The sequence below is a fragment of the Carcharhinus amblyrhynchos genome, unplaced genomic scaffold (assembly GCF_965287045.1).
Source record: "Carcharhinus amblyrhynchos unplaced genomic scaffold, sCarAmb.v2.hapA chromosome_322, whole genome shotgun sequence".
NCBI classification, from domain to species: domain Eukaryota; kingdom Metazoa; phylum Chordata; class Chondrichthyes; order Carcharhiniformes; family Carcharhinidae; genus Carcharhinus; species Carcharhinus amblyrhynchos.
In genome coordinates this window covers 29,061-42,313 of record NW_027650062.1, presented here as the reverse complement: position 1 = coordinate 42,313, position 13,253 = coordinate 29,061, and the positions used below count along the sequence as shown (strand labels likewise).

Sequence of the window (13,253 nt, the reverse complement as noted above, 5' to 3'; positions counted from 1 at the left end):
AGGTAGCTGAGCATTACAGCTGTCTCTGCCCTAATCTCTGGAGTCCCTTCCGCTATGCGACTGCTCTCCCCCCGCCTTTGAGAAAGCCTCTTTGAACCCAGCTCCTCCACTCTGTAAAATTCCAGCAGCTCTTTTTACTCTCCTACTCCTGTCCTGTCACACTTATCGCCTTTTTATTTTAAACAGAGAGGAAAGCAAGGAACAAACTTGCATTAAACCGAACTGTTCCATGTCCCAAAAACTCTTAGCCAGCTATTTCTCAAGGGAAGTTGCTGCTTTGCAACAGAGAGAGCAACCCCAATATGGGAAGGTGAAGCCCCATCGATAATGTCACCAGACTTGTAACCCAGGGTAATGTTCTGGGGGACCCAGGTTCGAATCCCGCCACAGCAGATGGTGAAATTTAAATTCAACAGAAAAAAGAAATCTGGAATTTCAAGGCTAATGATGCCCATGAAATCATTGTCGATTGTCAGAAAAACCCATCTGCTTCATTGATGCCCTTTAGGGAAGGAAATCTGCCATCCTTACCCGGTCTGGCCTACATGTGACTCTACAGCCACAGCAATGTGGCCCCAGGTTTGATTCCCGGCTTGGGCCACTGCCAGTCTGGAGTCTGCACGTTCTCCCCGTGTCTGCGTGGGTTTCCTCCGGTTGCTCCGGTTTCCACCCACAGTCCAAAGATGTACAGGTTAGGTGGATTGGCCATTCTAAATTGACGTTTAGTGTCCAAACATGTGCAGTTCAGAAGGATTGGCCGTGCTAAATTGCCCCTTAGTGTCCAAAGATGTGCAGGTTGGGTGGATTGGCCATGCTAAATTGCCCCTCGTGTCAGGGGAATAAGCAAGAGTAAATACATGGGGGTTACGGGAAGAGGAGCTGGGTGGGATTGCGGTCGGTGCAGATGCGATGGACTGAATGGCCTCCTTCTGCACTGTAGGGATTCTATGATTCTGTGATTCCAGAGAGGTTTAATGGGTTAAGTTCTGAGGGTAAGGTTGCTTGCATTCCCCTGAGTATGAGAGATTAAAACTATAATCTAATGGAGGTGTTTAAGATGATTAAAGGATTCAGTATGATATCCTCCAGAAGAGGAAGTTCACAAATAGGCAACATCGATTTAAAATCCGAGATGGGACACTCAGGAGTGATGTCAGTTCACACGCACAGGGTAGTGGAAGCCTGAAAACCATCTCTGCAAAAAGCTAGCGATGCCTGGGTGGGTAAAAATGCCAAAATTGAGATGGACGTACTTTTCTGTGGCACAATTACAGAACCTCAGCCTTCAACACCATTATTCCCACGAAACCCGTCTGCACACTCCGTCACCTGGGCCTCAGCACCTCCCTCTGCGACTGGATCCTGAACTTCCCAACTCACAGACTGCAATCTGTAAGGACAGGCAACAACACCTCCTCCACGATCACCGTCGATATGGAGATGCCGGCGTTGGACTGAGGTAGGGCACAGTAAGAAGTCTCACAACACTAGGTTAAAGTCCAACAGGTTTATTTGGTATTGCGAGCTTTCGGAGCGCCGCCCCTTCATCAAGTGAGAATCCAAGAGTTGGGTTCGCAAACAGGGCATATAGAGACACAATCTCAATTACAAAATTCTTAATAGGCATTCCAACCATTATCTTGTCTTAAGTTTGTGTCTCTATATGCCCCGTTTGTGAAACAAATCCTTCACTCACCTGATGAAGGAGCAGCACTCCGAAAGCTCGTGCTACCAAATAAACCTGTTGGACTTTAACCTGGTGTTGTGAGACTACTTACAATCGTCCTCAACACCGGTGTCCCACAAGGTTGTTGTCTCAGCCCCCGACTATACTCCTTATACACCTCTGACTGTGCGGCCAAATTCCCCTCCAATTCGATTTTCCAGTTTGCCGATGACACCACTGTAGTGGGTCAGATCTCAAACAATGACGAGACAGAGTCCAGGAATGAGATAGAGAATCTGGTGCGGCGACAATAATCTCTCCCTCAATGTCAACAAAACGAAGGAGATTGTCATCGACTTCAGGAAGTGTAAAGGAGAACATGCCCCTGTCTACATCAATGGGGACAAAGTAGAAAGGGTTGAGAGCTTCAAGTTTTTCGGTGTCCAGATCAATAACAACCTGTCCTCGTCCCCCTCATGCCGACACTATAGTTAAGAAAGCCCCACCAACGCCTCTACTTTCTCAGAAGACGAAGGAAATGTGGCATGTCAGCTACGACTCTCACCAACTTTTACAGATGTACCATAGAAAGCATTCTTTCTGGTTGTATCACAGCTTGGTCTGGGCTCCTGCCCAAGGCCACAAGGAACTACAAAAGGGTGGTGAATGTAGCCCAATCCATCACACAAACCAGCCTCCCATCCACTGACTCTGTCTACACTTCCCGCTGCCTTGGGAAAAGCAGCCAGTATAATTAAGGACCCCCACGCACCCCGGACATTCTCTCTTCCACCTTCTTCCATCGGGAAAAAGATACAAAAGTCTGAGGTCCCGTACCGACCGACTCAAGAACAGCTTCTTCCCTGCTGCTGCCATAGACTTTTGAATGGACCTACCTCGCATTAAGTTGCTCTTTCTCTACACCCTCACTGTGACTGTAACACCACATTCTGCACTCTCTCCTTTCCTTCTCTATCAACTTGCTTTGTCTGCATAGCGCACAAGAAACAATACTTTTCACTGTGTTGCAATACATGTGACAATAGTAAATCAAATCAAATCAAATCTCAGATCAAAGCAGGTCAGTGAAACTGAAATGCAGATTGGCCATGAATTACTTCCTCTGTTTCTGACATTCCTCGCACCCCACCCTGAACGCAGAGACCTTTCCTGGGGTACAGAGCCTGAATACCGCCCCTCCAGACTCAATACCGCCCCTCCAGACTCAATACCGCCCCTCCAGACTCAATACCGCCCCTCCAGACTCAATACCGCCCCTCCAGACTCAATACCGCCCCTCCAGACTCAATACCGCCCCTCCAGACTCAATACCGCCCCTCCAGACTCAATACCGCCCCTCCAGACTCAATACGGACCCTCCAGACTCAATACGGACCCTCCAGGCTCAATACCGCCCCTCCAGCCTCAATACCGCCCCTCCAGCCTCAATACCGCCCCTCCAGGCTCAATACCGCCCCTCCAGGCTCAATACCGCCCCTCCAGGCTCAATACCGCCCCTCCAGGCTCAATACCGCCCCTCCAGCCTCAATACCACCCCTCCAGCCTCAATACCACCCCTCCAGCCTCAATACCACCCCTCCAGCCTCAATACCACCCCTCCAGCCTCAATACCACCCCTCCAGTGTGAATACCACTCCTCCAGCCTCAATACCACCCCTCCAGTGTGAATACCACCCCTCCAGCCTCAATACCACCCCTCCAGTGTGAATACCACCCCTCCAGCCTCAATACCACCCCTCCAGTGTGAATACCACCCCTCCAGCCTCAATACCACCCCTCCAGCCTCAATACCACCCCTCCAGTGTGAATACCACCCCTCCAGTGTGAATACCACCCCTCCAGCCTCAATACCACCCCTCCAGTGTGAATACCACCCCTCCAGCCTCAATACCACCCCTCCAGTGTGAATACCACCCCTCCAGTGTGAATACCACCCCTCCAGTGTGAATACCACCCCTCCAGCCTCAATACCACCCCTCCAGCCTCAATACCACCCCTCCCCAGTTTTATTAGTGCCGGGAACCAAGAGAGAAAATGCTGGAAAACTCTCAGCAGGCCTAGCAGCGTCTGTAAGGAGAGAAAAGGGCTGATGTTTTGAGTCCAAATGACCCTTTGTCAAAGCTTTAACCAAGGGTCACCTGGACTCGAAACATCAGCTCTTTTCTCTCTGCTCACAGATGCTGCCAGACCTGCTGAGATTTTCCAGCCTTGTCTCTCTTGGTTTCACATTCCAGTGTCCGCAGTCATTTACTAGTGCCAGGATTTGCTTACCATGATCCCAGTTAGCAGACACACCCCCTTCCCACAGTAGGTGTTGGGCACCATGTCGCCGTATCCAATGGACAGGAAGGTAATTGAGATGAGCCACATTGCCCCCAGGAAGTTACTGGTGACATCCTGATTGTCGTGGTACCTGGCGGGACAAGACAAGAGAAGGTTAGGGCGACCTCACGCGACCACGGGTGACTAAGAGAGGGAAACAAAAGACAAACCTCGTCACATCTGAGACAAGGCTCCAAATCCTTAGTGATGGTTTTGAACTTTTGAGACAGATGGCATTGAACATTTAAACAAAGAGCTTTATTGAAGATAGACAGCCCCTTTCCCTGCCCAAATGGCCAATTATAAGCCCATAAAACATCGGGGCAGAATTAGGCCACTCGGCCCATCGAGTCTGCTCCGCCATTCAATCATGGCTGATACTTTTCTCATCCCCATTCTCCTGCCTTTTCCCTGTCGCTCCGGATCCCCCTTTATATTATCAGTTACACCACTCCATCAGCTCCTTCTGCTCCTGGGGTTGCCAGTTGACAATCAGCAACTTATAAGAACATAGTTGACCACGGATGCATGAAAGAAGTTCATTTTCCAAACTGAACGTTCTTTCCAATGAACTCGGTCGGGGTGGCACAGCGGGACCTGCGTTCGATTCCCAGCTTGCGTTACTGTCTGTGCAGAGTCTGCACATTCTTCCCCCATGTCTGTGTGGGTTTCCTCTGGGTGCTCTAGTTTCTTCCCACAGTCCAAAAAGCGTGCTGGTTAGGTGGATTGGCCGTGCCAAATTCCCCTTAGTGTCCAAAGAAGTGTAGGTTAAGTGGATTGGCGAAACTAAATTGCCCTTCAGTATCCAAAAATGTGCAGGTTAGGGTGAATTGGCCATGCTAAATTGTCCCTTAGTGTCCAAAGATGTGCAGGTTAGGGGGGATTGGCCATGCTAAATTGTCCCTTAGTGTCCAAAGATGTGCAGGTTAGGGGGATTGGCCATGCTAAATTGTCCCTTAGTGTCCAAAGATGTGTAGGTTAGGGTGGATTGGCCATGATAAATTGTCCCTTAGTGTCCAAAGATGTGCAGGTTAGGGGGATTGGCCATGCTAAATTGTCCCTTAGTGTCCAAAGATGTGTAGGTTAGGGGGATTGGCCATGCTAAATTGTCCCTTAGTGTCCAAAGATGTGTAGGTTAGGGTGGATTGGCCATGCTAAATTGTCCCTTAGTGTCCAAAGATGTGCAGGTTAGGGGGATTGGCCATGCTAAATTGTCCCTTAGTGTCCAAAGATGTGTAGGTTAGGGGGATTGGCCATGCTAAATTGTCCCTTAGTGTCCAGAGATGTGCAGGTTAGGTGGATTGGCCATGCTAAATTGTCCCTTAGTGTCCAAAGATGTGCAGGTTAGGGAGATTGACCATGCTAAATTGTCCCTTAGTGTCCAAAGATATACAGGTTAGGGGGATTGACCATGCTAAATTCTCCCTCAGTGTACCTGAATAGGCGCCAGAGTGTGGCAACTGGGGGATTATCACAGTAATTTCATTGCAATGTTAATGTAAGCCTTACTTGTGACACTAATAAACGATCTTTAAACTTAAGAGAATTTCCTCGTGATCAGGGGTTTTCAGATGTCCCTCGATTCCCCTCTCGCTGTGTGGGCTGGGAATTCACAGAGGGAGCATGTGGATGTATGGCAGCAATGTTTACTGTATTGTCCCTCTGACCTTCACTGTTGTCAAGAGCATTCACACGCAGCTTCTGTAAGCTCTCCAGCCTATGTTTCTGGATCCTGAACCACATTAGTCACAGAGTGCTGAGTGTGTGTTCTCTCGGTCCCAGCACTGCTTATCTGAGCTTTGGCCACAGCTGCCTTCAGAGTCTTCGCAACAGCTGCCTCTCGCTGTTCCTTTGGGCTTTAGGTCGGGCCTGCTTTGGAATTTATCATGAGATTTACCACAGCCCAATCCAACCTAATCTCTTCCAGCCAGGTCCTTAATTTTGATTTGATTTATTATTGTCAGAGCTTTTGGGATATCGTGAAAAGTATTGTTTCTTGCGTGCAAACCAGCCTCCCATCCATTGACTCTGTCTACACTTCCTGCTGCCTCAGGGAAAAGCAGCCGGCATAATTAAGGACCCCACACACATTCTCTCTTCCACCTTCTTCTGTCAGGGAAAAAGATAACAAAAATCTGGGGTCGTGGACCGACCGACTCAAGAACAGCTTCTTCCCTGCTGCTGTCAGACTTTTGAATGGACCTACCTCACACTAAGTTGATCTTTCTCTGCACCCTCGCTGTGACTGTAACACTACATTCTGCACCTCTCCTTTCCTTCTCTATGCTTTGCTCTATGTACTCTATGAACGGTATGCTTTGTCTGTATAGTGCTCAAGAAACAATACTTTTCACTGTATCCCAATACACGTGACAATAATAAATCAAATTAAACCAAATCAAATCGAGCTGTAGAGAAAAATCATGCTGCTTGGGGTGGCACCGTGGCACAGTGGGTTAGCACTGCTGCCTCACGGCACCAGGGGCCCGGGTTTGGTTCCCAGCTCGGGTCACTGTCTATGCGGAGTCTGCACATTCTTCCCCATGTCTGCACGGGTTTCCTTCGGGTGCTCCGGTTTCCTCCCACAGTCCAAAGATGTGTGGGTGAGGTTCATTGGCCATTCTAAATTGACCCTTAATATCAAGAGGATTAGGAGGGCAACTACGTGGAGATAGGTAGGACAGGAGCTGCGTGGGATTGTGGTCGGTGCAGGCTCGATGGGCCAAATGGCCTCCTTCTGCACTGCAGATTCTACAATTCTGTGATTCTAGGTTCACAGAGTAGGTCAGGGAGAAGGAAAGGAGAGGGTGCAGAATGTAGTGTTGCAGTCACACAGCTAGACTGTAGAGAAAGATCAACTCTGTTGGAGAACCAGTGCAGAATCGATGGGCTGAATGGCCTCCTTCTGCACTGTAGAGATTATATTGTATGATTAGTAGGGTGCTGAATACAGTGTTGCAGTCACAGCTAGGGCATAGAGAAAGATTGACTTAAGATATGACTTACAGTTCAAATCCCATCCTGGGCCACTGGTGGGAATTTAAATTCAATTAATAAAATCCAAGATTGAGAATTAGTCTCGGTAAGGGAGATAGTAGCATTGTGGTATTGTTGCTGGACCAATATCCAGTAATGTTATAAGGCCATAAGGCATAGGAGCAGAATGAGGCCACTTGGCCCGTCGAGTCTGCTCCGCCATTCAATCACGGCTGATATTTTTCTCATCCCCCATTCTCCTGCCTTTTCCCCACAACCCCTGATCCCCTTATTAATCAAAAACCTATCTACCTCTGTCTTAAAGACACTCAATGAACATCCTTTCTGAATCCACCCTGTCTAAGGGCAGCACAGTGGCACAGTGGTTAGCACTGCTGCCTCACAGCGCCAGGGAACCAGGTTCGATTCCCGGCTTGGGTCACTGTCTGTGTGGAGTTTGCATGTTCTCCTCGTGTCTGTGTGGGTTTCCTCCAGGTGCTCTGGTTTCCTTCCACAGTCCAAACGTTGTGCAGGTTAGGTGGATTGGCCATGTTAAATTGCCCCTTAGTGTCAGGGAATTAGCAGGATAAATACGTAGGGTTAAGGGAATAGGGTCTGAATGGGATTGTGGTTGGTGCAGACTCAATGGTCCAAATGGCCTCCTTCTGCACTGTTGGAAATCTATGATAACTCACAAGGAATACTCTTTCTGAATCTACCCTGTCTAACCCTGTTAGAATTTTACAAGTTTCTATGAGATCCCCTCTCACTCTTCTAAACTCCAGTGAATATAATCCGAACTGACTTAGTCTCCCCTCATATGACAGACCTGCCATCCCAGGAATCAGCCTGGTAAACCTTTGCTGTACTCCCTCTATTACATAAGAACCTAAGAACTAGGAGCAGGAGAGGGCCATCTGGCCCCTCGAGCCCTGCTCCCCCATTCAATAAGATCATGGCTGATCTTTTCATGGACTCAGCTCCACTTACCCGCCCGCTCCCCTTAATTCCTTTACTGTTCAAAAATCTATCTATCCTTGCCTTAAAAACATTCAATGAGGGAGCCTCAACTGGGCAGGGAATTCCACAGATTCACAACCCTTTGTGTGAAGAAGTTCCTCCTCAACTCAGTCCTAAATCTGCTCCCCCTTATTTTGAGGCCATGCTCCCTAGTTCTAGTTTCATTCACCAGTGGAAACAACTTCCCTGCTTCTATCTTATCTATTCCCTTCATAATCTTATATGTTTCTATAAGATCTCCCCTCATTCTTCTGAATTCCAATGAGTATAGCCCCAGTCTACTCAGTCTCTCCTCATAAACCAACCCTCTCAACTCCAGAATCAACCTAGTGAATCTCCTCTGCACCCCCTCCAGTGCCAGTATAACCTTTCTCAAGTAAGGAGACCAAAACTGTGCACAGTAACTCCAGGTGTGGCCTCACCAATACAACTGCAGTAAAACATCTCTAAGAATTACCAAGGGTTAAATTAAAACAGCGAACTCGGCTAACCACTGTGCATCACGCTTAATCTTTCCTCAGAATCTCTGCTGATTTCTTGCTCTCTCCGCTTGTCATTTGCTTTCCATAATCATTTTGATTCCATTACTAATACAGATTTCGCCCGTGTCTCCCAGGGCAGCTGTGATCTGTCCTTCAGTTGGCAGCTCTGGGTCCCAAGGACCCGGGAGTCTCTCGCCTCGCCTCCCTCAATCCTCCCACACTCCTGCCCACACTTGCCCTGCCAGAAGATTTCACTTGTCCCATCAGCGAAAGCAATCAGTTATCAGGCAAACCTCCCCCCACCCCGCTGGGGCTTGTTAAGCACGAACCACCTCACAATCCTCAAGCCCAACCAAATGGCCTCAGACTGAGTGATGCAAAGACGCCATCTAACCCAGGAGGGATGTGGGCAGATTTGCGATTGGTTTTGGTGCTGGGATGATGAGTAGCCCAGCACACCAGCTAGAACATTCCCCGCTGCTCAGAACTGTGGCCACCTGAAAGGTGTTTGATGCTGCACTGCTCTTCTGACAGTGCGGCACTCCATCAGCACTGACCCTTCCATAGTGCGGCGCTCCCTCAGCGCTGACCCTCCCACAGTGCAGCGCTCCCTCAGCGTCGACCCTCCCACAGTGCGGCGCTCCCTCAGCACTGACCCTCCCATAGTGCGGCGCTCCCTCAGTGCTGACCCTCCCACAGTGCGGCGCTCCCTCAGTGCTGACCCTCCCACAGTGCGGCGCTCCCTCGGCGCCGACCCTCCCACAGTACAACACTCTCTTGCTGTTCCTCTTAATCTTGTGCTGAAATATCTGGAGTGGGAGTTGAACCCGCAACCTCCTGACACAGTTAAGAGTGCTTGAAGATGTTGTCTCTCGAGAGTGTCTGAAGTGATGATGGAGACTTTATTTACAATGCATGAACTGATACGGATCTGTGTGTTTCTGTGTTTTTCTGGAACACATCACCCACCCATCCTGGAACTTCAGAACAGCACAAAATGAAACAAAGCTAAGATTCTGTCTTCAGGCAACAGAGATTTTTGCCTGAAGCTTTGTGTCTGAAACCTGGTGATGGCTGGAGCTTACCACAGGAAATCTAATTAGTGACCTGAGAGCTACAGACGGCTGTCTCTCTGAACTGGATCCATCGACCACTTGACAGTTCCAGCATGGTTTGAAAAAGGGAAGGGGAGACTTCTCAATGTAACAGCTGACATATGCAAACCCGAACAATGGATTACTATGAAGTGCAGCGAGCGCGATTCTGTTGGTAGCCGTTTGTAGCCATCTTGTGCACAGGAAGCTCCCACGTAAAGCCACAAACAAGGCCACTTCAAGGGTTGAAGGGCAAATAACGGGCCAGGGGACCGGGGAGGACACCCCGGCTCCTCCCCAAATCACATAGTGGGGATCTGTAACATCGGGATTCAGAGCTGGGGCAGACCATTCGGCCCATCAGGTCCACCTGACCGTTTGTAAGTTCACAAGGAGCAGAATTAGGCCATTTGGCCCATTGAGTCTGTTCCGCCATTCTATATAAAACCTCGGTTCATAAGTTCATAAGATGTAGAAGCAGAATTAGGCCATTCAGCCCATCGAGTCTGCTCCGCCATTCAATCATGGCCGATATGCTCCTCATCCCCATTTTCCTGCCTTCTCCCCATAACCCTTCACCCCATTCTCAATTAAAAACCTGTCCAACTCCTCCTTAAATTGACTCACTGTCCCAGCATCCATCACACTTTGGGGCAGGGAATTCTACAGATTCACAACCCTTTGGGAGAAGTTTCCCCCCCAACTCTGTTTTAAATTTGCTGCCCCTTATCCTGAGACCCCTCATCTTAGAATGTCCCACAAGAGGAAACATCTGCTCCCTGTCTACTTTATCCAGACCTTTTACCATCCTGTAAACCTCGGTTTGATCTCCCCTCATTCTTCTGAATTCCAGAGAGTATCGGCCTAAACTGTTCAATCTCTCTTCACACGACAAACCCCTCATCTCTGGAATCAATCTAGTAGACCTCCTCTGAACTGCCTCCAATGTCACTTCATCAATCCTCAAATCCTCTTATGCTCAAATACGGGGACCAAAACTGGGCCCAATACTCCAGCTGCGTCCTCACCAACACTCTGTACTATTGCGGCAACACTTCGTTACTTTTATAGTCCAGTCCCTTTGCAATAAATGCCAAGATTCCATTTGCCTTTCTTATTATACGCTGCACCTGCCTACCCGCTTTCTGGAGACTCAGACACAAGGACGCCCAGATCCCTCTGCACTTTGAATCTGCTTCCCATTTCAATCATAATTTGCCCTTCCACTTTCCTCACCAAAAGGGATAACCTTAAACTCCATCTGCCGCATTCTGGCCCCATTCTCCCAGTCTGTCAATAGCCATCTGTAAACTCTTTATCTCCTCATCTGCCTGAGGAAGCAGATGCCTTCTAGTCACAGAGGTATCGAGACTTACAGCACAGAAAGAGGTTCTATGGCCTATCGTGTCTGCAGCAGCTATCCCAATACCATTTCCCAGCACTTGGTTCATGGATGTGTAGGTACGGTGGATTGGCCATGCTAAATTGTCCCCTTAGTGTCCAAAGATGTGCAGGTTAGGGGGATTGGCCGTGCTAAATTGTACCCTTAGTGTCCAAAGATGTGTAGGTTAGGGTGGATTGGCCATGCTAAATTGCCCCTTAGTGTCCAAAGATGTGCAGGTTAGGGGGATTAGCTGTGCTAAATTGCCCCTTGGTGTCCCAAGGTGTGCAGGTTAGGGTGGATTGGCCGTGCTAAATTGCCCCTTAGTGTCCAAAGATGCGCAGGTTAGGTTGGATTGGCCATGCTAAATTGCCCCTTGGTGTCCAAAAATGTGCAGGTTAGGGTGGATTGGCCATGCTAAATTGTACCCTTAGTGTCCAAAGATGTGCAGGTTAGGGTGGATTGGCCGTGCTAAATTGCCCCTTAGTGTCCAAAGATGTGCAGGTTAGGGGGATTAGCTGTGCTAAATTGCCCCTTAGTGTCCAAAGATGTGCAGGTTAGGTTGGATTGGCCATGCTAAATTGCCCCTTGGTGTCCAAAAATGTGCAGGTTAGGGTGGATTGGCCATGCTAAATTGTACCCTTAGTGTCCAAAGATGTGCAGGTTAGGGTGGATTGGCCGTGCTAAATTGCCCCTTGGTGTCCAAAGGTGTGCAGGTTAGGGTGGATTGGCCATGCTAAATTGCCCCTTAGTGTCCAAAGATGTCATGATGTGGATATGCCGGCGTTGGACTGGGGTAAACACAGTAAAAAGTCTGACAACACCAGGTTTACGTCCAACCGATTTATTATTGGTTGGACGTAAACCTGGTGTTGTCAGACTTTTTACTGTGTCCAAAGATGTGCAGGTTAGGGTGGATTGGCCATGCTAAATTGTCCCTTAGTGTCCAAAGATGTGCAGGTTAGGGTGGATTGGCCATGCTAAATTGTCCCTTAGTGTCCAAAGATGTGTAGGTTAGGGTGGATTGGCCATGCTAAATTGTCCCTTAGTGTCCCAGGATGTGTGGGTGAGGGGCATTGGTAAACATGTAGGTTTATGGGAAGCGGGCTTGGGAAGGATGCTCTGTCAAAGAGTCGGTGCAGACCCGATGGGCTGAATGGCCTCCTTCCACACAGTTGGGATTCTGTGGTAAAATGTATGTTAAAGCCTCCCCACTGTCCCGGGGCGAACACTTTCATTTCCCTGTGCTTTTCACAGGGACTCCATTCGAGCTTTGCAGACTCATTAGCGAGTTGTCAGCCCAATTCCTGTGTGCCAACAGCTCATAACAGGGCACTAATTGGGCAATCTCAGCCCAAACCGCCCCTGACAATAGCTGCTGTGAGCAGCACTGCAGGAGGGAGCAAGCTTCTGTTTGTTTTACAGAGCTTGATAGGGAGAGCCGAGACTCTCTCACTGCCTCTGACTGGGTCTGGCCTCATCTCTCTGCCGTCTCACTGTGCAAGTCTCGGGGCTTCTCCTTCCCTCTCTGCTTCCATCTCCCTGGATCAGTCTGTCTGTCTGTGTGTGCACCTCTCTTTCTTACTCTCTGTGTCTCTCCCACTTTCTCTCTCCCTGTCGCTTTGTCTCTCCTCACTCCCTGTGGCTCTCTCTTTAAGCTGGTGTTGTGAGAGCCCTCACTGTGCTCTCTCTTTATCTCAGCCTAAATCAATCTGTGTCTCAATCTGTTTCTCTCATTATCATTCTCTTATCTATCTCTGTTTCTCCATTCTCTGTTTTTCTCCCTTTCTCTCGTTCACTTTTATTTTCAGCCTCCCTTCCTCTCTCTGTTTCTCTTGATTCACACCTACTCAGTCTGACATGGGGGGTTCCAGATGATTGTAAAACAGTAATAGGGAACGTTAACACCATTAAGGATTAAAGATAGACTGGGAATCTCCATTCATGTCTTCTGAAATAATCCCATGGGATCTTTTACACTCAGGAAGGAGGGTTTAATATTTCATCAGAATGATAGCACTTCCCGTAGTGCGGCGCTCCCTCAGCACGGACCCTCCCCACAGTGCGGCGCTCCCTCAGCACCGACCCTCCCACAGTGCGGCGCTCCCTCGGCACTGACCCTCCCACAGTGCGGCGCTCCCTTGGCACTGACCCTCCCACAGTGCGGTGCTCCCTCGGCACTGACCCTCCCACAGTGCAGTGCTCCCTCGGCACTGACCCTCCCACAGTGCGGCGCTCCCTCAGCACTAACCCTCCCACAGTGCGGCGCTCCCTCAGCACTGACCCCCCAA

At 49.1% G+C, this 13,253-nt stretch overlaps 1 protein-coding gene across 1 annotated transcript in view; it reads right to left on the bottom strand.

The window, feature by feature from the left end:
• Window positions 1–13,253, bottom strand: part of LOC145339094 (small conductance calcium-activated potassium channel protein 3-like) — a 67,772-nt gene that overhangs the window by 35,927 nt on the left and 18,592 nt on the right. The window contains exon 3 of the mRNA XM_080183524.1: window positions 3,959–4,100. Within this exon, the coding sequence (XP_080039650.1) occupies window positions 3,959–4,100 (142 nt within the window). The remainder of the gene's footprint in view (window positions 1–3,958; window positions 4,101–13,253) is intronic.